This window comes from Cotesia glomerata, linkage group LG3 (genome assembly GCF_020080835.1).
Source record: "Cotesia glomerata isolate CgM1 linkage group LG3, MPM_Cglom_v2.3, whole genome shotgun sequence".
NCBI classification, from domain to species: Eukaryota; Metazoa; Arthropoda; class Insecta; order Hymenoptera; family Braconidae; genus Cotesia; species Cotesia glomerata.
In genome coordinates this window covers 5282937-5309762 of record NC_058160.1, presented here as the reverse complement: position 1 = coordinate 5309762, position 26826 = coordinate 5282937, and the positions used below count along the sequence as shown (strand labels likewise).

General features: G+C 27.4%; 1 protein-coding gene and 1 long non-coding RNA gene across 6 annotated transcripts in view; one reads left to right on the top strand and one right to left on the bottom strand.

Annotated features, from left to right (window-relative positions):
• The first annotated feature begins 10406 nt into the window (after positions 1 to 10406).
• Positions 10407 to 26826, top strand: part of LOC123260545 (cysteine desulfurase, mitochondrial) — a 17412-nt gene continuing 992 nt past the window's right edge. Inside the window, exons 1-8 of one of the 5 annotated variants that reach the window (XM_044721698.1) lie at positions 10407 to 10419; positions 20990 to 21119; positions 21208 to 21287; positions 22873 to 22989; positions 23075 to 23212; positions 23822 to 24027; positions 24121 to 24400; positions 24483 to 24754. In XM_044721698.1, coding sequence (XP_044577633.1) covers positions 21011 to 21119; positions 21208 to 21287; positions 22873 to 22989; positions 23075 to 23212; positions 23822 to 24027; positions 24121 to 24400; positions 24483 to 24754 — 1202 coding nt within the window. In that variant the 5' untranslated portion in view covers positions 10407 to 10419; positions 20990 to 21010. The other 4 variants (XM_044721695.1, XM_044721696.1, XM_044721697.1 and 1 more) reach the window with 4 other exon arrangements.
• Positions 17503 to 26826, bottom strand: part of LOC123260548 — a 15424-nt gene continuing 6100 nt past the window's right edge. Inside the window, exons 2-3 of the long non-coding RNA XR_006508471.1 lie at positions 20803 to 20806; positions 17503 to 17515 (exon numbers count right to left, since the gene is read on the bottom strand). This is a non-coding gene — a long non-coding RNA (uncharacterized LOC123260548). The remainder of the gene's footprint in view (positions 17516 to 20802; positions 20807 to 26826) is intronic.

Sequence of the window (26826 nt, the reverse complement as noted above, 5' to 3'; positions counted from 1 at the left end):
AGCATTTCATGCTTCCAAAAAGAAAATTTACTAAACTTTTGCCTTCGCTTTAAAATTCCACACGCCCCTAAATTAAATATATTTTGACCAACAGCTCTAGATAACATACAAAACCAACCATTTACCTCGACAATAAAAATAATAATAAACTCATGGAGGAATTGGTTAAGCAATCTGGAAATCGTGACTAACGTCTTAATATCCGACATTAAAACCCTTTGGATAATAACAAGTTACGTGAGATAAATCATTTGAAAAGTTTAAAAATCTATACACAATAATTTAATTCTATTTTTTTTATTAACTCCAAAAAAATAAAAATAAAACAATTACTGTAATAACAGGCGGAAGTAATTTGCATAAAACAAAAGTCATAGGAAGATTTATATTTTACTATTTAATAATAATAGCACTTTGGATAATTGAAAACGGATTTTGGTTGAACAAGAAAATTTTAAACGTTACATACGACGTCCTTCTGAGAACTATTCAGTGAGTATATTAATTATATTAATACTAAATCAGAGCTATGTAACAGTAGATGTGTATAAACACAGTAATGACGGATAAAAGGAAAAAGTTATTTAAATATTCAATTGACTGAGTGTATTACTAAAAGGGTCTTGAACAGTTATCATAGTTAAAGCAACCAATTTCGTATGCAGATAAACAATGAAATAGCGTTTCGTGAAGTAAAGTGAACATACATTATACATATAAACATATGCATACTATAGGTACTAGTACATGAAATATTGTTGAGAGTATTAGAGTAATTTGTTCACTCATAAAAATAATATTTCCCTAGTCTTTCTGCGGTCCTTACGACCGTCCAGTAGAGTTATGCTTTGAGGAGTAAAGAAACCGCCTGGTCATTCTTCCCGCAGTTGTACATAAGGGCGAGTGAAAACGTCCAAATGAGTATAGAATACAACTTACAAGTATACAACAACTTTTCCTGGTTGCGAATGCAACTTTAGTTTAAACTTTAATACTCGCAATCCTCTCACTTATTATTTTACACTACTCGGCTATGTATGTACGCTCTAATCTATGTTGTGTAGTACTCTACATTACTGTGTTACTACGTTACTACATTACTATACTCCTCACCTTCGTTTTCCTCTTTTTTATTTTATTATTATTTTTATTGTTATCGTTATTGTAACCTAGACCTTTGTATTTAACGATTAATTGTTATTGTAGTAATTACATTTTATTTATACATTCATTTCTCGATCTTGAAGAACTTTATCTAAATGAGACCCCTATTAGATGGAGATTAAATAAATCTTGAAAAAAAAATTATTGAATATTTGATACATTTTTTTTAAATTTTTGTTTAGTAAGAAATCAAAAAGTCTCGACTAAAATTCGAACAGAGGACCTGTTAATTGTGATTATATGTTTAGATTTTTATCCCTTGCCTTCATTTAAGATTTTCAAGACTCGCTAATTTTAAATGAATTTTCAGAAATTTAACTTTTTCACGTCTGAAATAAATTTGGAAAACAAAAAAAATAAATTAAAAAAAAATTAACTTATGAATGATAATTGCAATAATTTTTTATTTTATTTTGAAATTTTTTCCAAAATCAATTAATAAGACGTTCAATAATGTATTTTTTTGAAACAATATTAAAATGTAAGACAATTTTACTTATTGGAAGTAAAGATCATGTCGAGTACTTTATCGTTTAAATTACCCAATTATTTAAATACAATTAATTATAATGTCCTTTCTGAGTTTTGTTCTGTAATACAGTAGAACCTCTATAACTTGAACTCCAAGAGAGAGGCAAAAAAATTCGGGTTATAGAGGATTTCGACTTAGGCAGATTTTGATTCGACATAGAGGTTGAAATTCATTCTTATAAATTTTGAACTAGAGGGGTAAAATAAATAGGTTCCATGACAAAATCTCCCCGACAAAATTTCCCCGACGAAATACGCATCAAAATCTCGTTGTGCCTTTTTATCATGGTTTTTGTGTATATTTATACGAAATAGACCATCACAACTGTCAGGGATAATAATATTATAATTTAAAATTAGATTTTTTCGGAGAGATTTTGTCGTGTCACCCCTTAAAATAATAAAATATGGCATTAAAAAAAGTCAGTAATTTTTTTTTGCTTCAGATAATTCGGTTGTTCTCTATCTATTCGAGTCATCTTAAAAGTCTCATATAATCGAATTGTAAAGGTTGTAAAATAAAACATTGCTATATTCGGAATACAGAAGTAAAATTTAATTTTTCGAGTTATAGAGGGAAAATATGTACAGAAGTAGCTTGTGGGGACTCACTAATTATTTCGACTTATAGAGGTTAAAAATCTCGAGCAATGGCGGTTTTGAGGCTTGGAGGGAAGGGGATGAAACATTTCTTCGAGTATAGGAGGTTTTCAACTTATCGAGTTTCGACTTAACGAGGTTCTACTGTATATTATTGAACGTCTTCAATTAGTTGTTGTAAAATAAACTGGATTTCAATCAAAGAGTCATATGAGATCATTTATAATACACAAAAATCCTTAATTCAAATAAATTATAATAATGATAATTTAATTTAATTTCAGAAACAACCAAATAACAACAAGAACAACAACAACAGTACTATTTATTTTTATTGGTATAATTTTACTTGGTTTTCTGCTTGGAGGAACAATCACGTCTTCTGCATGCGACGATTAACAGACTCTTCATTCTTTTATTTATTTTTTCTGTTCTATTCTTACCTCGTCTAACGCAAATGTCACGATTGTGTGCACGCGAACCATCTAAATCGATTTCACAATCAATAGATTTAAACATTATCTCAAGTTCAAGTAAATCTCAAGCATGATCATGAGAAGTGTCTCTTTTCTCCTTTCTTTCAATGTCAACACTAAATCCTCCCTCGAGAAAAAAAGCTCCCTCACCATACCATAATTATAAAAAAATATTCTTGCATAAATTTATATTCAATAAAATCAAGTAATAGTAAAGTAATTAAGACACCAATTGGTCAATTACCTTTTTATTTTATTGAGAGTGTGCTCTAATAAGCTAATAAATGGATATTGACAGGAGAGCATCATCTGTAAAGTGAATTGATGCGTAGGTATAGCCAGATATTTGCGCCCATTATATGCAACACCATGAGTGGGTATGTCTTTACTCTTGCGTCTGCATAAATGTGGGCAGATTAGATGTATATATGAAATATAACAATAATATATAAAGCAGGATCACGTTACCACGCGTATGTAAATGAGAAAAAGGGTTATATACGTATCTACCGCTATAAGAGGACCGCTAAGAAGACCACGGTGTGAACCGTGTGAATCCCAACACGGCTGTTGTTACCGTTCTCGTTCTATTCCTCATCCCATCCTTTTTAGTTTCCTTCCTCTTTCTCTCTTGATCCGTGATCGCTTGGCTCACGGGAACCCCGCATTTTTTAACGCTAACGAATTGTGCATCAGTACGATTGTAGACAAGAGAGCTAACCAGAATGTAAAAAATATAAAAATCACCACAACAACAACAACAACAGCATCTAAAAATAATAATAAAACTAAAAATAGTAAAAAGCATAGACTTTATCACTCGCGGCTCTTTTATGTTCTCAAGTTTTATCAGACAGCGTTAAGATCCTCAGATCCTATGGCAATAAAAGATCCTTCGGCTTATCGCAAATCTTCATTTTTTTAACAACTGAGTCATTAATTTTAATTCAACTCCATAAATGTGATTGTACCCCGTGATTTATTATTTTTCAGGCGGTCATTTTATTTAATTAATTCGAAGCAGTTTGTTTATGTAATTATTCATTGTTTTTACCTTAAAGTTATTAAAATAATTGTAGAAATTTTTTTTAAAATACACTTGTAGAAAAATTAACTTAATTACAGTTAATTTTACTTGATAAAAAATTTTTCGTCTTAATTAAATTCTTCGAAAATATTTTTTTGGATCAAGAATTTTTTTCTCAAGTCAAATTAATTTTTTTTTCAGTGAATATTTTTTTGTTTTGTTACTCTTGAAAAGTTTAGTAATAATCCTGGCAGTAAAATAAAAATTTCAGGATGTAATTTTTATCTTGCCCTAAAGAAAAAAATTTTTTTTTAAACTATGAAAAATTTATTTCATCTTAATTTTTTTCTCAGTTGAAGAAAAGTTTTTTGTTTTACGAAAATTTAATTCTTGTTCTGATTACATTGTAATTTTAGTTCAAGTTTAAGTTCAAGCTTTCTCACTAATAAATTATAATAATAAATTTCTGTAAGCAACATTATTGTTTTATTATATTATATTGTATAATAAATATTATGAAAACGATTGTATAAATCTCTGATACGATTAAAACTATTGGAATTTATGAGTCGTACAACATTGGTCACGATTTAAGTTATCATCATTCAACAGTAAAAGTATCTTAACTTAAGATTGATATTTATATTTGGTGTTTTTTATTGCAAGCGATAAAACTCATTTTGGACGAAAAGTAACTTAAAAAAAAAAATTAGGAAAACGGTTGACCCTAAAGGCCATCCCTGCAACTTCCCGCTAATTCCGTTAATACCTGGCCGCTTTTTTGAGCTCTTCGAGCTCAAAAGTACAATCTGTGTGTTATTTTAAGCTCTCCGAGCTCAAAAAGATACCTTTTCTATGCTTTTGAGCTCTTTGAGCTCAAAAAGTCTGATAGAAGTTTCATAGAACACTATTTTTTGAATGTTCATACCGCAATAACTTTTGAATGAATGAACCGATTTTTACGCGGTTGGCGGCATTCTACGTTGTTTTTAAGCCTTATAAATAATTTCTAAGTTTCAATTAGTCAAACTAGAAATTTCGAGTAACTCTGAAAAACACTTTTTTCGGTTTTCTTTCGTTCACGATATCTCTCGAACGAATCAACCGATTTTGACCGGATTGGCGGCGATCGACGTGGTTTTTCAAGGTTGAGAGCTGATTAGTTTTTGGAATCGATCGGTTGAGCCGTTTAAAAGTTATCCCAAAAAAACCACTTCAGAAAAAAATTTTTTTCCTACTTTTTTTTAGATTTCTCCAAATTTCTCAAAATCTATCGGTCCGAATCGGTTCAAATTAACAGGAAATCTAAGTTTGGCGAAGCCCTTTCGAATGGCACCAACCGCGATGAAATCGGTTCAACCGTTCAAAAGTTATAAGAGGTTTACATACTTACACACACGCACACACACACACACACACACACACACACATACATACAGACATAGTGACACCCTCGCGGAAATAGTCAGGAAAGCTTCCTAGGACCTCAAAACTTCGAGATCTGATGAAAACTCGATTTTCGAAAAACGGGGTAAAACCAATAACTTCCCGATTTTTGAAAATTTTCAATTTTCTTAGCGGTAAGTTAAAAATGAAATACTTAAATAATTTTAAAATTCATTGGAAGTTTATTTTATATAAATTTTATTAATTAATCTGAAAATTTAAGAAGTGATAAATTTCTAAATAATAAGAATAATATTAAATAACGCGGAAGTTAAGGGACAAAGTTGCAACCTTCGGTCATATAATATGAATGACGCAATCAATTTTTGAGACGAGAAGAGTATAAAATATAGATAAATAAAAACAGGGGATGAGTGAGTGTAATAATTTTTTTAAAGCGAGAGTGAAGTAAAAGAGAATGAATAGTGCCGTTGTGAGTGCGAGTGGAAGGTTTTTAGTTGTTTTTTGTACAATCAAAAGATAATAAAAGTGCTATACATGTAAGCATCTACAGTGAAGAAGAATTCTTTCACATTTAGTAGTTAGTATAAGGTAATGTCCGGCAATTTTCAATTTCACTGACTCGCTGCTGACGGAAGTCTAATGCGATTGAGACACGACGACAGACAATCACGGTTATGCTTGTATTATGACGCCTTTACTTTTTATGCCTTTATTTATAACGTTTAGATATGGACAGCTGCTGGTGATCATTCGGTATGCTGGGTTTTATTTTTTTTTCCAGTTGCTAAAAACGCGCGTAATTTGAAATATTACTGGAATCATTTTGCGCTTTTCACACGATCTTTTTTTTTTTAAATTAATTATTAAAAAATTTCTAGCTGTTGAGTTTATATTAGTAAAATTTGTATTCATTCATTCATATTAGGCTGCAATGGAAACTATTTATTTTTTTTCGAGTTTTTCATAAAAATATATTTAGTTCATGTTTTAAGAACCTTCTCCAAAAATTAGCTTGATATAAAAATTTTAGAAGTCCCTTTAGATTTTTTGAACTTTTAAAGTAGAGTATTTGAAATTTTTTCGAGCGACTTTTGAATATTTATTAATGATTAATATTAGGCAAATAATCATTACTCTGCATTTTAATTAATAAATATCTATCCGGCATTTTTGAAAGTTAAAAAAATCGAAATTTCGACTTAAAATTTTCAGAATACACTGATAGAAGAATTTCTTAGCATTTAAAAAAATTTCTTCGGATTTAAGAAATAATTTCTTAAACATCATTTCTTAGCATTTAAAAAATATTTCTTAGTATTTAAGGAATATTTCTTAGTATTCATAATATTTCTTAGTATTTAAGAAATATTTCCTGAATACTAAGAAATATTTTTTAAATACTAAGAAATGATGTTTAAGAAATGATTTCTTAAATACAAAGAGATATTTTTTAATACTAAGAAATCCTTCTATCAGTGTATGTATAATTTTTAACTAAGAAAATAATAGATTAATGACAAAAAAAGATTAAAACAAAAAAATCAAAATTTTGACTAATTTCGAGACTTTGAAAAGCCTTGAGTCATCTACTGAAATTTTTTTATCGGCGACTCGGAAAAAAAATCTGAAAAATGGTTGACCTTGCCAACCGTTCCTGTAAATACCTCTATCTTGCTCAAAAATTTGAGAATTGTTTTATAAGATTGTTTTTTTAATTTTTAAACTGCAATATTTTTTGAATTTGACGTTCAATTTTGATTTTATTAACGTAGTTTTTTGAGAAAAAAAAACTCAATAAAAAGTTTTGAGTCAATTGATATAAGAATTTCAAAGATATTTAGAAAAAACAAGTAAAAAATTTTTTGATTTTTATTTTTTACATATCTTCGAAAGGGCTTGATTAAATAACTTCAAAATATTCAAAATCTAATAAGATTAAAATTTATTATTCAAAATTGGATCAAAGTCAATAACTTCCTATGATTTGTCTCAATATATAGATATACATTTAACATTGGCTAATGGCGACATTCATTTTTCTTTTAATTAATACCCTTTAATTAGTCGGGCAAGTGTCAATTTTTTTTAATTAAATTTATCACTAATATATTTACTTTCATCCATAAGTTTTTTAAAAATATTCACCGACAGTTTTACGAGAAAAATACAGAAATGTATCAATGCTTGAAGGTTACCCCATAAGACCAATGTTAAATTGCTCAACTTTGAAGTTAATTATTTATTTAAATAATCAGGCAATCTCTTTCAAATTTTCCGAATTTGCTTAGACATATTTAAACTTCATATTAAAAAAAAATCAAGCCTTTTATTGAAAGTTGTCTTGGTGCTTGTACTTCCTTAAACAGAGAAAATCGGAGAGTTTCAATGTTTTGAATCAAACGAAAAATTCTTGAATCGCGTTAAAATTACTTAATAAATCAAGAAAAATTTGTCAGCAAGAATTTTTCTACTTAAATCAAAAGGCTTAATTTCTTCAAAATGATTTCTTGGTTCAAAAATTTTTCTCTTGAAACAAGTCAATTTTTTTTCAGCGTGATACATATTTACAACAACAATAATGAATTTATTTAGTTTTAATTTAACTTCTTAGAATATAATATTTGAAAAGTGGCATCTAAATGCTCTATTTCCGTTTTGTGCTTAAAGTAACAGAGCAATTTAAATCATGGAGACGTTATACATATACATACTGCATTAGTTAGAGTACAGACTCCGGGTAACTCCCGCGGCCTTGTGCATATCTATTGTGCATAAAGTTGCATTATGCAGGAGGCTCTTTCGTTACATAGCTACTATACTAAGTACAGCCACTACTTGTACTCACTAGTCACTACACTTTTGAACAGAGACAGACTTATAGGACCCTCTGCTATCTTCCAACATTTATCCATCTTGTTCTTGCTCTCGTTCTTGAATTTTTTCAATTTTTAAGCTCAAGTTTAAGTTCACGGTCGACGCCCGGCCTGAGGGTACTTTTTAAAAAGATACTTTCTATGCTCACCTATGCCTCAAGCCTTCTGTTTTTTTTTTTAAGATTTTATTCAATGCTATGAAACTATTTAAACTCAAGTGATTAAAATCTGCTGATTTTTTATAAATTCGCAATTCTATTAGAGTTTTTTACCCGATTAAATCCTAAATGACAACCGCGACTAATGCGATTCTCTGTGGGAATAAGTATTAATTTACGGGATTAGATATAGAGCTAAGTACAATTAATGTTAAATACGTTGCTGAGTTTTAGTTTGAGTTTTAGAAAAAATAAAACAGTAATGCTGTAGATTATAAAGATAAGTAAGACAACAATAATATTAATGATAATGAGATGAGTAAATATAAAAGATGAAAATAAAAATGGTTAAATAGAGCTACATATGTTATGAAGACATATGCATTGCAATTGAACGATATTTTTATTGTTTACTTCCTGTATATTATTGATGCATTATTCAAATCTAACGGTCGCCGAATGATTCATAAAGGTCGTAGAAGCGTTTCAAATATTTATACAGTCCACTTGACTGAATAACCACATTATTCTCATTATTCATTAACCGTTTGTTTGTTTAATCATTTTTGCTAGTGTTATTTTTAATTATTATATTCAGAAGTAAAAAAAAAATTAATTTCTTATTTAAATATTAATAATAATATAAGTTTTATTCGTATCACTTTTTACATTTAGTGTTTTACAAAATATGATTCATTTATTTATTTTTTATATTGTGAAAAATAAAAAAGGATTAGTCTTATATAAATATTAAATCGATTTTAATGTAAAAAAAAATTATTTTGAGTAGAGAAGAAAAATTTTGAATTAAAAATAAATCATTTTGAAGAATTTTTCTTGAGTTATGTGAAAGAGTTTTTAAACGAATTTTATTTGAGTAATTAGATATAAAATTTTTATGCTTTATCAAGACAAGAGAATTTAATAAAATGATTTTATTCTTGGTTTAAAATTTTACTCTCTAAATCTGAAACAGTGAAAATCACTGAAAATTAGTGGTATTAGTATATTCACTATTTCACAGTTATAAGTATACCACTTGATATACTTATAGTTGTGAAACAGTGAAATTCAACTGATTCATTTTAAGAGAGTATACTTATGTTCATATATCATGTTCATATATCATGTTTATATCATGTTTATATCATGTTCATTTTTTTTCCAGTGAATAAGAATTTGCAATCATGACCTTATCAACAATGTAATAGTTCATTACTCTATAATTTATAACAGCAATTAAGTTTTTATTACTTGTAATAATATCCGCTGATGAACCTCGTTATTTGATTAATAATAAATAAAGATTCTTTAACATAAATTATGGTTTATATTTTTAAAAAAATCGTAATGAAAATTATAAATATTAATTTCTAATCAAAGCTAAATTTTTTTTTCCAAAAATTAAAAGTTAATGAAAATTTTTATATTGTTTAAATAACGAGAGAAAATTAAAAAAAAATGAGTTTATACAGAGCAATGAGGCATCATCAGAAAGGTCTTGACCTAAATTTGTGTTTTTTCACGATTTTATATATTTTTTTATTATAGTCAATTTTTTATGTTGAAGCTTTTGGAGTAATTTTGAATAGTTAGTTGGTAATATAATTTTGTTTCTTCAAATTTTCCATCAAATTATTGGCAATTGATCAGAGCAATATTATTTTTTATATATATTTTAAAAACACTTAAACTTTAGATATTGTGATTATAAATATCGAATTGTTAAGCTATTAAAGTTTTTCCACTCATAATTCTCGGGGGCTTGCTGGTATTAAATAATTATTCAAGAAATTTGGAGATAATTTTGTCGACGCATTTCATAATTTAAAATTCATAGCATTTAATTTAAATTAAAAACTAAAAATAAACTTTTTTTTACTACATACATGATAATTAATATAAAATAAATAGTTAAAATTTTTAACTTCTGAGTAGAGTTTAAAATTAATTAATTACTTTAATAATAAAATAAAAATGATTTTTTAATTTTTATGGCCTATTAATAATAAAAATTAAAAATATCAAAAATTAAGTTGCCATAAAATAATTATCAAAACAAAAAAAGTAATAATCTGGTTCATTAGCTTAATGACGGTGCAATAACATTTACAATTAATTGCTCGAATATTGAATTACAAATTAACAGACTTACTCTATAGTAAAGTAAATAAAGTAAAGTAAAGAAATAAAAACAGTAAATCATCCACTTACTCGAGTGCTTCATTTTTACTTACGGGTAATAAATTATAGACGTTAAAAAAGTGTTCTATATAGCGCGATCATAACTCTCTTCTCGCGTACGATAATGTATTAATTAATATTAATGAAGAAATTATTAAAGCATAAAAAATGAATCCATTTTTTCGCTAATCACTAGCCAACTTAGTTTAATTCACTTTTGCGATAATGAAAATAACGGACAGAGATCTGAGACCGTGACTATTCATTTAAATTAAATTTCTTCCTCTACTCTACACTACATTCAGACAAAATTGTCCCACGGCCTTAACATCAAAGCATCAAGCTTATCGTATTCTTCATCATCATTATCATTACCATCATCATCATCATCATCATCATCATCAGCGTCATCAACGCCATCTAACACGCTTTTGACTTATTTTCTCCAATGATCCATCGTGAAATTTACACGCTGCATTCACACTAAAGTTCTCATCAGCTGATACAATTTTTATATTTATAGTAATACTATAGCAACTATATATTCGTGCAAAAAAAAATTAATCTCACTGTCAATTTCATTATTGAATTCATATTTTTAAACAAATCTAGTTTTATAATCAATTTATAAAAAACCTTTTCAATTTTCTTCAATCATATTAAAATTTTTAAAAAATAATCTTTGCTGAAAAAAAATTAAAGTTGAATTTTTTACAAAAAAACAATTTATTACTAAATCATTTTCATATTTATTTCATTGGTAGTTCCATATAAATTTTGTAATAATTTTTATCAAATTTATCATAGATTACTTTTCTTTATTACCTTAAATTCCGTCTTTTAACAAAGCTAAAAATATTCTTCTTTTCAATTCGAAAAAAAAAAAAACCATAAAAATTGACTCACTGATTTTTTTTCCAACATTTTTGTAAGGTAATTAAAATATTGTTATTATAAATTAATCATAAAATCATACTTGTTTTAAAATACGGATTAAAGGATCAAATTTACTATAACAGACACATTTGTTTTTTTTGAGGGACGATTACTGTAATTTCAAAATTTAAAATAAGAAACTTAAACCCAAAAGACTCTTGGTTAAATCTATAAATAAAAAATTTAATGTTTCTTCAACTTTTCGTTGTTTAAAAATAAGAAATAATTCACTATCAAGAAAGCTATTGTAAGGTACCTACGGATAATAAAGTCTAATCAAGAGATATTTTTTACGGAAAGAGAAAAAAATCTTGAAGCAAAAAGGGCGTATATAAAAAAAATTAAATTTTTTTCTCTAACTTTCCAAAAAAATTGTATCTTCAATTTTTTTAATTAATTTTCACTTATTTATATTCCTGAGCTGATAGTAGAGCAAAAAAATTTATACATGCTCTTTTTGCTTTGGAAGCGCGATATGTGGATATTTAAGATAAAAAATCATGTTTAATCCAAAATAATGCCATAGATGATTAAACTATGGTGCAAATTAATTATTTTATTAAAATAAGTCGAAATTATCCGACTATCGCAAAATAAGCTTTAATTATTAAGGTTCCTTAAAATGTTTAATTTTATTTTCATTTATGATAAAAGTAAACATTTTATTGTTTATGTTTTAAAGAAAATTTTCTTGAATAGGAATTGACATGAAAAAATCTATTGATTAAATTTGATATTTGACATTTTCTTACAAATATTTTTTACCTAGACCTTATTACCCGCCGGTACCTCACATAAACATCTATTGATAAAAGCAAAACGACTTCTTAACTTTTCTATAATCTTACCTTGTTAATTTTATTTTTCAAAAAATAAAAAAAAAAGAATCTTAATAATATAAATGAAAGGAATAAGTCCAAGCATCAAAATAAAAAATCTCTAACTGAGCGCCTAGAGGATAAAATCAGCATTTAATTACCTAAATTACACAAAGCATTACGCAAAAAGTGTATTGCTGCAAAGTAAAACAAACATAAGAATAAGTAACAAACCAAAGTAAGTACATTTATGAAACTAACCTTGACCATTGCATTCTGTAATAATTACTGTCTATAAAATATGAATTAACTTGGTATAGGAATGGCTCGAAACAACGAAAGGCTCTAAGAGATATTATACGGTTGTTGAACGCGGGAATGATGAACAATAACAACAACACGTCAGGCGTTTGGTGTACCACACATGATACGTCCATGACGCTATTACTCCATCAGGTGGTCCTGCTTGAGTGACTCGTAAACTCTACCAGCAGAACATCTCTACCGTAAGGACTGAGGATTCAGGATGACCAAAGAGAATAATGGGAAGAGGCGCTGTAATACTTACCAAAACATCTTTTTTTAGTTTCAAATCCAAAAATTTTCCGCAAGTTACTTGATACTTATTGTTATTGTTCATTGTAACTTAACGTAAACCTTGAATGTAATTTATTAAAAATTTTCAACAAAGGAACCAAAATCATTGACTTTAAAAACTTGATTAAGATTTTTTTGTCAAATTTAAGATTAATAATTTTGATTTTCATAAAAATATTTACTTGTTTCATGTTTCAGTTATTTATATTAATTTATCTACACACAGAAAAAAAAATTAACTTGAATCAAGAGAAAAATTCTTAAACCAAGAAAATAATTTTCAAGACTTTCAGTATCTTAGTTTAAGAATTTTTCTACTCAAATCAAGAAGATGAAATTCTTCAAAATTATTTACTTGATTAAAGTAGATTATTTTTTCTGTACAATAAAAAATTTTGCGTCATTGCGTCAAAAAAATTTTTTTTAAATATTCAACACTTTTTTGTGTTGATTTAAAAGAATTAACACAAAAAATTTTTAAATTTACTCTTAAAAAAGTTGATGAAAAATTTTTTGACGCAATGACGCAAAATTTTTTACTGTGTCCTTCTTAATTAAAATTAATTAAATTTAATGAGCAAAAAATTTTGAAACTGAGAAGAAAAGTCAAAAAATTTCTTCTTTTGTGTTCTAATTTTTTTTAAACTCAAATTTAAAATTTTTCTTTTTAAATTATTCTATTATTAATGAACTTAAAAAAAAACTATGATTGTTAAAAAAAATTCCAATTATCATTTTCCGGGTTAAAGTATCGTAAACCCTTTTTCCAAATAACTACCGAAACTTTTACCACTCAATTATTGAATTTAATAATTGTATAAAAAATTCAGCGGCCAATCGTAATTTCTTTGTTTTAATTTAAACATAAATTTTTTCCATTAAAAAAGTGAAAGAACTAAAGAAAAATTAGAGAACGAAATGAATGTTCATCCCAACAGTTTTAAGTCAAGTATTAAGATTGCCCCCTGTAATTATTGCAGCAGGTCTCCCATGCCCAGAAAGGTGGTAGCTAACATTATACATTCGTAGTAGCATCCATATTCACATAAAAGGCCTTGATGAAGTTTCACTTTCGACACATCCTGAAGTGTAACGCTATCATCCAGGTTTGAGTAAGTGAGAAAGAAGTTTGTTCAGCCTTCACCCACATGCTCGTCCTTCTCTCCTGACTACACGATCCCAGGTACTAGATACTAGATACTAGATAGTGAAGACTAGAGACTAGATGCTAGATTCTACACCAAGCAGAATCAAGTAGGCTTGTATCTTTCCTCCTTTTATTTAGTTACAAGCTATCACACATCTTATTCATCATCATCAGGAACGTTGACGGTTACTTTTTTATCCAATTGAAACATCTTAAAACATGTATAATACATGCACCAACGAGCAACTCTCCTCACTCTCTACACTCAGAGCCAGCTAGACTACAAGCTACAAGCTACAAGTTACTAGTTACAAGTGTTAATCCGTTCTGTACTGGTACTGAGTCCAACAAATCTGGCTTTGTCCTGGTATCCTTGGCAAAGAGATTTAAACTGATTAGAGCTACGCAGTACATCGGTACATCAGTACATCAGTACATCTGTAAATTATGATACATTCACCAAGTCACCAAGGACTTCTGTTAATGTTATTGTTTTTTTATTACTCAGTTGTCTCACTTTCGTAAACGGCTATTCATTTCGTTTAATTAAGTTATTTACTGTCTGATGTAGGAAGACATGTTTTCGTTTTTTTCCTCTTTCCTAGGATGGATTTCATTGTCGGACATAAGATAAGATGTTCTTCTGAAGGTCTTAGTTTCGGTAATTAATTCGACGATTTTATCGAGAGTTATTAAGGGCCAGTTTTTCAATCCGGGATAAAATTTTATCCGAGATAAAAGTACCGCCAATAAAATAAAAAAAAAAATAAATAATTCAGCGACGTGATATTGCTCTCAATTAGTTCTCCATGAATTTGGTCGTTTATTTAAATAAAAATAAATAAATATATCATAAAAATAATAATAACCTCTTATTGTGTTATTTAAATTATTTTAAATTAATTAACACAATTATAAATTAATAATAGATATGTCAAACGCAAGATATGAGCTCGAAGGGCTCAAAAGCATAGAACAGCTACCTCTTTGAGCTCATAAAGCTTAAAATAACACATAAATTGTAATTTGGAGCTTGAAGAGCTCAACAACATTATAAGTGCAATTTCAAGCGCTTAGGTATGGAATTAGCGGGAAGTTACAGGGATCTCCTTCCGGGTCATCCGTTTTCCTAATTTTTATTTTATTTATTTACAATCAGGAAGTGGTCACAGTTGGAGGTGAATATTTCTGTGACATGTGGCTAATGTTTATTTATTTTAATTCAAAATAAGTGACTGAAATCAAGGAGAATTACTTGTAGGCAATATCACTGTGCTGAATTATTTATTTTTTTATCATAATGGCAGTACTTTTATCTCGGATAAAATTTTATCTCGGATTGAAAAACTGACCCTAAGCGCTTTATAAAATTAACACTATTTATTATGAAATTTTTTTATTCATATGCTTACTTTCGCGATCAGTAAAAAACAGGAAGACATGTTTGACTAGAAAATATAAAAAATTTTTTACAATATACCACTTTTCATATCATTTATCACATTGTTTCAATTATAATACTCTATTTCTTACAAAATAATTAGTTTAAAAAATGATCGGTAAATAATTTAGCGCTAAAATTAAATATTTACTTCTTTTTCTCTGTTTTAATATTGGTTTTACGGGAAGTGACGTACATAGATGGCGTATTGGTAAGTGCGCGTAATTTGAAAAATTAACAAAAGTAATTTGATAATGTTGAGAAAAAAAGTTTCTTTCGCGTTTTAAACATACTAACTATGTTACTCGCCCGCTCCACTGGGCGCTTTAAAGAATTGCATTTTTAGATCTAGACTTGAAATTTAATTAATTGTTTTGACTTGCACAAATTCCCAATTCTATCGAATTGGCATGCACCTTTTATCTATGTAATTATTCTAGCTAATATTCATTGTAACTTTCAATGTGCAATCATTATAACGTTCCCGTGTCTTTCTTACAAAAATTAATAATAATTGATATGAAAAAAAAATTTGTAATGAGCATTGAAAGTTTCAGTTAAAGAAATTGCAGGTCTCATAAGTGAAGAAATCTACCTAGTATATAAACATAACCAATAGAATTAAAAAATTTATTTTAAATAAATCGAATAGAATAAATTTAGTTACAATAAAAATTTATTATTTCTAAGCCAAAAAATATAGCTCCAAATAAGTAATCACCACCATATCATATACTAAAACCTTCTCCGAAACACACTGCATATTATGGTATAAGTATTATTCCGATCGGTTCAGTAGTTTTCGCAGTATAACGACAAAAAAACCGGCTCTCCATTTATTAGTATAGATTAATAAATCTTTTTAAATACTAAGAAATATTTGTTAAGAACTAAAAAGTGGTCTGCAATAAATGATTTGTTAAATATTAATAAATATTTGTAACTATAAACAAATCCTTCTATCAGTGCATTTATCACATCGTTTCAATTATATTCTATTTTTTACAAAATAATTAGTTTAAAAAATGATCGGTAAATAATTTAACGCTAAAACTAAATATTTTCTTCATTTTCTCTGTTTTAATATTGGTTTTACGGGGAGTGACGTACATAGATGGCGCATTGGTAAGTGCGCGTAATTTGAAAAATTAACAAAAGTAATTTGATAATGTTGAAAAAAAAAGTTTTTTTTCGCGTTTTAAACATATTTCTTAACGAATTGACAAATGTCTTTATTTTTTTTTACTGCTTATGTTAATAAATAATTATTTATGAGTAAGAAAAATTAATTTTATGTGAAATTAGTCAAAAATTCAAATTCAAATTTATTTCTTCAGTTTGTTAATTAAATAAATTTATTTCAGTTTTAATGTTTTTTGTATGATATTTATATTTTTGAACCCTAAAACTTTAAAAATTAATAGCATCAAAATTATGATTGTAAGTTTGTAAAAAGATCAAAACTTTTTCTAAGTTTAAAAAAATTTCATTGGTTATTAATTAAAAGAAACGGCATTTATTAATTGAATCATGTTAGTTAAAATACTGTTAAAGGTTACAACAGAAGCGTTTGATTGGCGTAAGAAAAAAAAACACTACTAATGGCATTGTTATGTTTAGTAGACATAAAATGTTAGAATAAAATGTGTAAAAAAAGAGAAGAAAGGTCATATCCTACGAGACAGTGAGTAATAACAAAGACTAAAAGCATCTTAAAATTAAATGACAAGAATATACGTGAATAGCATAACATATTATATAGAGAATGGAATCAGAAAACAAAATCTCTCGTGAAAACCAGTAGCGAACATTGTCAGAGTAGCACTCATTGCGAGTAAGAGATGAAGATCTTGAATAACGGTCGTCATAAAAATTCCCACGACGGTTACTTTTTAGGTTTTAAATTTTTAAAAACTCCACTGTACCGATAAACGAAATTGCGGGAAAATAATCTGGAAGCTTCCTGGATAAATCCAATAATTTTGTTCTTCTATCGCATTATCCGATTATTGTTGTGTGTAAAATAGACAACAGTATTATCTAATCAAATACAGTTCGCGAGCTATGAATATTTATACGAATGTACGTTGAGACAAAGGTACAGTTTAAAATGGCATGAGGAAGAACAGCCTTTGTTCAATTGTTCATAAATTCTTTTTTATTAATTTTCATTGAGTCATTTTTTTCCTACCGGTGAAATATGGCACAGAATAAATTACTCACAAATTTCAGTGATACAAAAATTAAAACAACTATTTTTATATTCAATTGAATTGTTCATTCATTATTGAAAGATTCAATTTTTTTTTAGCTTTAATGTTTTTTAACTAAGGTAAAAGCCCCAATTATTGACGGGGGTCTAAATATTGACACCCTAAATTATTTTTAAATATATTAAATTATCTGTAATAAGAATAACGATCAAATAAATTTTTATTAAATTCTAATTAATTAAAAAATTGAAAAAAATCATATTCAGTTCAAAATATTAAATATTAATTATTAAAAAAAAATAAAGTTAGCACCAGTTCATCAAATCAGCTTACGAGCGTCTATTTTCTTAACAACTTTGGTTAGAAAAGCATTTTTTTTAACTGCCGAGTTTAAATTAATTTTTTCATGTAATTATATGATCTATTTTTTTTAATTAACAATATATAAAATATTTATAAAATTAAATAATCGAAATTAATTGTATGCTTTATGATATTTAAATAATGGGAGTCAATAACTAGTTCATAATTTTTATGGTGAATCCCATATTGACAGCCAGTCGACAGCGCTGTGACGCCTTTTTTTTTAAGTATAAAATACGTTATATACGCGATTATATTCAAGGCTTTTAACTGTCAAATTACTCGGCGTGTTTTAGTGTTAAATAAGTTTTTAAATAAATTGTTATATTTTTCATAATAATTATTCATTCATAGAAATTATTATTAATTAACTTTAATAATATTGATTACTTTATATCAAGTTTTTGATAAATAACAATATAACCAAATGATTCGACGCATGTGCAGTAGGTGACGGAATGGTAGTTACGGACAATGTCTCGGATAGCTTAACTGGTAGAGCCTTTGGCGCGTAACCAAATGATCCGGGTTCGAGTCCCGGTCTGGGCTGTCTGAATTATTTTTTCGGTTACCGAAAAATTCCTACTGAGTAAGGTCCCTCCTCCCCCCTTTATCCTTTATTTCCCCAGTTCCCAAATTTATCTTTAATGACAAATTTAGCTATAAATTATGGCTCTTTACCGTAAGATGGACGGTGGTGTTTATTACTCGGTAGGTCTTATTAGGTGACGGAATGGTAGTTACGGACAATGTCTCGGATAGCTTAACTGGTAGAGCCTTTGGCGCGTAACCAAATGATCCGGGTTCGAGTCCCGGTCTGGGCTGTCTGAATTATTTTTTCGGTTACCGAAAAATTCCTACTGAGTAAGGTCCCTCCTCCCCCCTTTATCCTTTATTTCCCCAGTTCCCAAATTTGTCTTTAATGACAAATTTAGCTATAAATTATGGCTAACGAATCATTTTATATCATATCAAATAATAAAAAAATGTAATATTATTTTATGATTTAAAATGATTTGAAATGATTTCAACTTCCAAATCATTTTGAATAATATTGAATGATAAAATAATATTATAATTTCTGGTTTTCTAGATGATTTAAAATTATTTGAAATGATTTCAACTTCCAAATCATTTTGAATAATATTGAATGATAAAATAATATTGAAAATTCTGGTTCTTCAGATGATTTAAAATTATTTGAAATGATTTCAACTTCCAAATCATTTTGAATAATATTGAATGATAAAATAATATTATAATTTCTGGTTTTCTAGATGATTTAAAATATTATTTTCTAATTCTAGTATAAAAGATGTCAAATGCTTGAATTATTCCAAAATTTTTTTAAATATTAAATAAGGACTTGACAATTTTAATATTATTTTTTGATTTAATATAATTAAAATAATTTAATTTGATAAATTATTTCTAATAATAATGTTGAAAAAATAATTTAAAATTAATAGAAATTAAATTTCAAGTTATTTTGAATTAATTTAAATCATAATTTTACAATTTTTAAGTATTTAAAATGAGCAATTTTTAAGTATTCAAAATGAGCAATTCTAAATCATTTCGAGTTATTTTAAGTCATAAAGTTATGGTTCAAAATTATGGACAGCTAAGAATTTTGAATCATTTTAAATAATTTCAAATAATATAATTATGATTTAAAATCATATACTACTAAAAACTTTTAATAATTTTGAATAATACAATTATGATTCAAAATGATTCAGAACTAAGAACTTTGAATCATTCTGAATAATTTTGAATAATAAAATTATGATTTAAAATTATTCAGAACTAAGAATTTTGAATCATTTTGAATAATTGTGAATCATAATTTTGTGATATCATACAATATGAAATTATTAAAATTTTTCGAATCATTCCAAATCATATTTCTTAATCAGGGAGTTTTTTAACCCGTCAATAATTGGTGTATCCAGATCATATATTTAATTATTTAAAATTAATTAGTAAATATCACTGATTATCATTTTAAAAAAAGAAATTGATTAGTTAAAACATTACTGAAGACATTACCACAAACAAAATTTATCGATATTTATATTTGATTGCTTAAAAAAAATGAAATCATAACTTTGTCTCTTATAGCGTCAATAATTGGGGCTTTTACCTTACAATCAGGAAATTTGTTGACATGTAATTGATAATAAACTTTATTTCTTCTTGGAGAGAATAATTTGAAATTATTAGAAAAATATGATATTAAAATATCAGCAAACATCTGAAAATTTTTCGGACTTTTATGACAAATCAATTAATTATAAAAAAATATTTTTAAACATTCGCACTTGTTATTTTTTTTCATAATATTTTAATTGTGATAAAAATCTAAAAAATTGTTTTAAATCAATACACTGAACTTAATTGACATTAGAAATTTTCTTATAATTAAATAGCAATGCAACTATTGTGAAAAAAAAAATTTAATGAAAAAATTCTACATGTGAAAATTAAAAAAATTGTTAGTGGAAATTTTTAAAACCATTTTTTAATTGTAATTGATTTTTTAAAAAATTAAAAAAATTAACAGCTGTCAGCTAACTTCAGTATTATTTTACATCTCTATTAAGTTCAATTTCATAATTTTTGACCGGTAATTGAAGATAAACTTCATTTTTTCTGTAAGGAAAAAAATTTGATATTCTTAAATATTAAAAAGTATTAAAAAGTCTGCAAATAGTTTTTTAACTTTTCTTCCCGTAAATCATATTTTTATTTTCAATTCTTTGGTCCCAACCATTTAATTTAAATGTGCTGCCATCTTTGGTCTAAAAAATAAACTACATTCACTGACCACGGGCGGTAAGACAAATAATCATATGTTTTACATTCCTGATTTTAGTGTTATGACTTGTGATTGCGAGTGAAGTGAGAACTGAAAGGAAAAAAGAGAAAGCTAGAGTAAAGTAAGTAAGAGGTTAATAAAGTTAAACACAAGTGTCCATGCGTTTAGCGGCGCACCGATTAATTTTTTACTAAATAAAGTATCAAATAATTAGCATATTTTAGTCGCAGGAATTAACAACAAATAAATAAATGATGTTACGTCCGTCAAGGACTTTGGTGACAGCTCTTCAGCGTGTCAAAGACTGTTGCCCAATATTACGCACTGTTCGACAGCGTTCTGATGTCTCCGAATTTGAATGTAATTACTTTATTTATTTTTTATTATTATCATTGATAATTGTCTATTTATTATTTTCATAATAATAAATTTAATTTTTTCTTTGTAGCTCCAATTACTGATGAGTATAAAAGGGGTCCTGCAGAAGGGCGATCTCTTTATCTTGATGCACAGGCGACAACACCTATGGTATCTGATAATAAATATTTTATATTATTACAAGTATTTTAATAGTAAGAATATAATATTTTTTTTTTTTTTTTTGATAGAAAAAAATCAAGTTCAATTTTTAAAAGTTACAAAAGATTTTTTTCTAAGTATAATTAAATGTTTGATAGAATCAGTAGACAGTTCAAAACTTTTTTTTTTATTTGAGAAGTAACTTGACATGTACTAAGAAATAATCTTGAAAAATTTGTTTTTATAGTTTTATTTTATTTATTTATTTATTTATTTATCTGGTAAAGAATTCTATCGAGGTGTAAAGACACCTATTTATAGAACCAGTACAAAAATACCAATTTTACAATATATATAATTTTTACAAAATTTTTGTCGATAATACAATGCAAAGAGATAATAAGTACAAAAGTAATAAATTTATATAGAAAGAAATACAAAATTATAGATAATTATCATAAAAAGAAATATCCAATCAAATACTCGCATTTTCCATTACATTTTTCAAGTAATTAATCCATTACGTTTCTTATCCAGTAACTTAACTTTTTTTTTAACAATTTTTTACGACAGACAAATTTTTACACATATTTTTTTTTTTAAATTGATTCATTAAAAAAAATTAAAAGTTTTCAAATAACTGAATATATATTATACTGAAATTGAGAGACATTTGATCATTTTTTTAACAAGTACATTTTAGCAAGAAAAATTTATTTAAAAAATTTTATATTTAAAAGCTTTAAAGAATTATGAATGCAATGATTAATAACACTTTTTACTAAAAATAAAAAAATTTTCAAGTGTCTACTGATTTCAATGTCATGAATATATTACTATTATTATGACCAATTAATTTTAGACATATTTGAATTTATATCGCGTTACTAATGCCAAAACAGCGTGTAAAAAAAAACTTTTTTTTTCTCCAATCAACTAGGGAATGTAAAAAAGTAAAAATCTGGTTGAAAAACGCAAAAATTTTTTTTTTCAACACGCCCTTTTAGCTTTAAAAAAAAATTTTTTTAAAGCCAAAAGGGTGTATATGAAAAAATAGTCAAAGTAGCTTCTAATGATCTTAAAATGTCGAAATCTACCGAAAAATTAATTTTTTGAAGTGAGACTGAAAACACTCACACATCTCAATTTTGTTTAATTTTCAATTTTTCGTATTTGATGAAAATTCGCTGAAAACATTAAAATAAAATTTTTAATTTCACCTTATAAAAATTGACAATTACAAAAAAATGGGCTGTGATAGTATTTTCAGTTAAATTTCCAAAAATAATTTTTTCATTAGGTCTCGACGTTTGGAGGTACTTTGGCTATTTTTTTATACATGTCTTTTAGACTTTAAAAATTTTTTTTTAAAAGCCAAAAAGTACGCCGGAAAAAATTTTTTTTACGTTTTTCAACCAGATTTTTACTTTTATTCATTCCCTAATTGATTGGAGAAAAAAAATTTTGGCATTAATAACGCGATATAATAAACTATAGTAAAGACTAAATTTAATTAAATACCTGAAATATTTTTTTTAAAGATAAATGATCAATTTAAATATTATTTTTCCTAAAAATACATTTATTTATTAAGGACCCAAGAGTATTGGATAAGATGATGCCATACCTAACAGCGTACCATGGTAATCCTCATTCACGGACACATATGTATGGCTGGGAGTCTGAAGCAGCTGTTGAACATGCCCGTCAGGTAATTACTCCAATTAATAATAATAATGAATTAAAAAAAAAAATATTTATATTAACCAAATTAATTTGATTAAAAATTACTACAGCAAGTAGCCGATTTAATAAACGCAGATAAAAAGGAAATAATTTTCACATCCGGTGCTACTGAGTGCAATAACATTTCCGTAAAAGGAGTTGCTAGATTTTATAAAGCCAAGAAAAAACACATTGTGACGACTCAAACAGTAAGTACACTTCATTTACAATTACTTATATTTATTTATTTCTCAAAAATACATATAAAGTTGTACACATAACTACATATAATCCCTATAGAGACAAATGATTGACTATATATAGGGTAGGAAAAAAGAGATAGGCCTAATGCCTAATTATAAACAATAATATTAATTAATAACTGAATCACTCTCTCATGAGCCTTCTAAAGAGAAATTACAATTAAATTTTGACATATTTCATATTTGGTTTTTAGTATTTTAAGCCTTATTTTATTTTGTATTTAGTAATTTTAGAAACTTAGTTGATTCTGTGTATTTGTTAATTATTTTTTTATTTTAACCTTGTTCGTCTCATTAATTTCCGCCAATTATTTATATTCAGTTGGCAAAAGATTAAAATATTTTATAGCAACGTAGTATGAACTTTGACAATATCTAGTCTTATTGATTTTACATAGTTTTATCTTTTTGTGTCTAGATCTTCCAGCATAATCATTGTACAATTTTTTACATGCATCATAGTAGTAAAATAAACTATTAAAGATAAAAGTTTGAAGAAGATATGTATTTATATTTGCGTTTAACAATTTAATTAATTGTTTTTTATTTATTTAGGAACACAAGTGTGTATTAGATTCATGTCGAGCACTTCAAGCTGAAGGATTTGACGTAACATATCTATCTGTTAATTCAAACGGCTTGATTGACTTAGAGCAATTAGAATCATCAATTAGACCTGACACCTCTCTTGTATCGGTAATGACCGTCAATAATGAAATCGGAGTACGACAACCTGTCGAAGAAATAGGAAAAATTTGTCGGTAATTTTATTTTTCACAAATAATTTTTTTGGTTATTAATTATAGAAAAATTTATTATTTTTATTAGTTACATTAAAAATTCTTGTTTTCTAGACAAAAGAAAGTATTTTTCCACACAGATGCAGCGCAAGCGGTGGGAAAAATTCCAATAGATGTACAAGCGATGAACATTGACCTAATGTCGATGAGCGGCCACAAAATATATGGTCCTAAGGGTGTCGGTGCTCTGTACGTAAGAAGAAGACCCAGAGTTCGTGTAGAACCGATCCAAAGTGGCGGAGGACAGGAACGAGGCATGAGAAGTGGTACTGTGCCTACTCCGTTGGTTGTGGGACTCGGTGCCGCTTGTGAATTGTCTAAAAATGAAATGGAAGTTAGTAAACATTCATTTTTTATCGTTATCATTAAATAATTAAGTAGTTAATGAGTTAATTAACAGTGTGTCTTGATTTTAGTATGATAAGAAACATATAACACATCTTGCGAATCATTTAATCGAGAAGATATCTTCAAATTTACCTCAAGTAATACGGAACGGTGACCCGGTTGCTTGGTACCCAGGATGTGTTAATTTGTCTTTCGCGTACGTTGAAGGAGAGTCTTTGTTGATGGCACTGAAAGATATTGCTCTGAGCAGCGGTTCTGCTTGCACGAGTGCCAGTTTAGAGCCTAGTTATGTCTTGAGAGCTATTGGCGCTTCCGAAGATTTAGCACACTCGAGTATTAGGTTTGTTGGAACTTTAATTTATTATTATCATTCATTTTTATTTTATTGAAAAATTTACTTTTTACTTCAATTACTAAATGATATTAATTAATCTTATCTATCTTTTATTGTTACATCAAATATTCTTAAAATTGTTGGTTAATTCATTATAAATTAAATTTTTATACTCAATCATAATTTTATATAAATTCAATATTACACGAAAAAAAGTAAACTGTAATATTCACTCGGATTCCGGTTAATTTTTGTAGTTTCAAACAGTAAAGTGGACATCAGGGTGGCAAAAATATAAATATACAGAACTTAATGTAGAAAGTATAAAAGCCACAATTTATAATTTAATATCCAAAATAAGTGATTAGTAGCTGTCACTAGTAAATAACGACTCTTTCATCTTAAAAAATTACAGTTTCAAACAGTAAAAATTGCCATTTTAATATATAGTTTATATTAAAGGCTGGCAATGGCCTGGTCGGGCTCGGTGCTCGTTTTTCAAAAGAGTGGGACTCGGGTTCGATCCCAGCACGCACCAATATTTTTCAGTGATTGGAAATGCCAGCCTCTGGAAGTGGCAGAGATAAACGGGCGGCACACGTCTGACTTTGGGCGATCACACATTTAAGCAACAACTTGAATGGGTGACCACTCTAGTCAACGTTGGCTAGCGCGAGGGATCTCTGCACACTAGGAGAGGGGCCTAATGCTCCAGTGGTCGATAAAGAAGAGTTTCTTATCAATCACTGTAGACTTAGCCCAGCTCCGACTGTACTATCATGGGTTTTTCTCTGTGGTTTCCCCATGATTCTGTTCCAACAGCCTGAGAAGGTGAGGTTCAGTGAATACGGTACAGAAAGCACAAGTCGGTCCACAGCCGCAATAAAGAGGGAGTATAGAATGGAGATAAAGTGGGATATCAGCCTTGTAAAAACCAGATAACGGTATACAAGTAAAACTCAAAAATAAAAAAAAATAATATATAGTTCATATTATGAGAAGGGGAACTCAGATGAAAGAGAAGGGGGTCTCACTCTGGGAGAATTTAACATTTGAAACAGTAAAAATTATACTTTTAAAATATACATTTTACCAGTCCAAGTAAGTCAATAATTACAGTTTGATTTTTAGCGTTGCGTTTAAAATTTACCATTTTACTTTGTAAATATTGACGTTGCTTGTATTAGAAATTTACTAACTTTATTTTATACTTTTTACATATCATAAGATCATTTTTTAGATACAAAATGATAAATATCAAAATCTGAATTCTTAATAATTATACTTTAACATTTTAGACATTTAGACATTTACATAGCGAATATTACTGTTTGAAATAGTATTTTCTTCCATGTAAAGAGTAAATTGTAACGTTTAAATGATAAATATTATAAAGTAAATAGTAAAATCACGATTTTACTATTTGAAATGGTAATTTTTAGCGGTTGATCATTACTTATTATAAATCGACTGTTATTTATTACAGTTTACTTTTTTCCGTGTATCTATCCAAAAATATTCTTATGTAAAACATTCTAAATGTTTATAGTTTAAACTACACAGTAATGTAAAAATTCTTTTGTATATTTTCTCTTTGCCATTCGGCGGCATCAGCCGGCATAATTTGTTAATACTAAACTAAACTACACTAATTTTTAATTAAGGGGTTACATACGTTTCACGGTTTCAAAAAATCGATTTTTTTTTTAATCTCTTATTAAATTCTTAAACAACTCTAGAATATTGGCCTAAAGTTTCAAATCGATCCGAATAATAATTTCGGAGATACAATTTTAAAAAATTACGCGCTCAAGGCACTGTTGTATTGTCACTCAAAATTTTAAACGCGTTTTTCTCAAAACTATGTTTTCAAAGACGGTTGTCAAGATTTCTCGAGAACTACTCAACCGATTTTGATGAAATTTCAGACAGGTCTTCGAAATATAACTTACAAGGTCTGGAACGAAGGATTTTTCTTTTTTTCAATTACAACTATTAAAAAAAAAAATACCGCGAAAATTTAGCCAAATTTTTAATTTTTTTAAAAACCTCTGGCAAAAATCCAATTTTCATTTTTT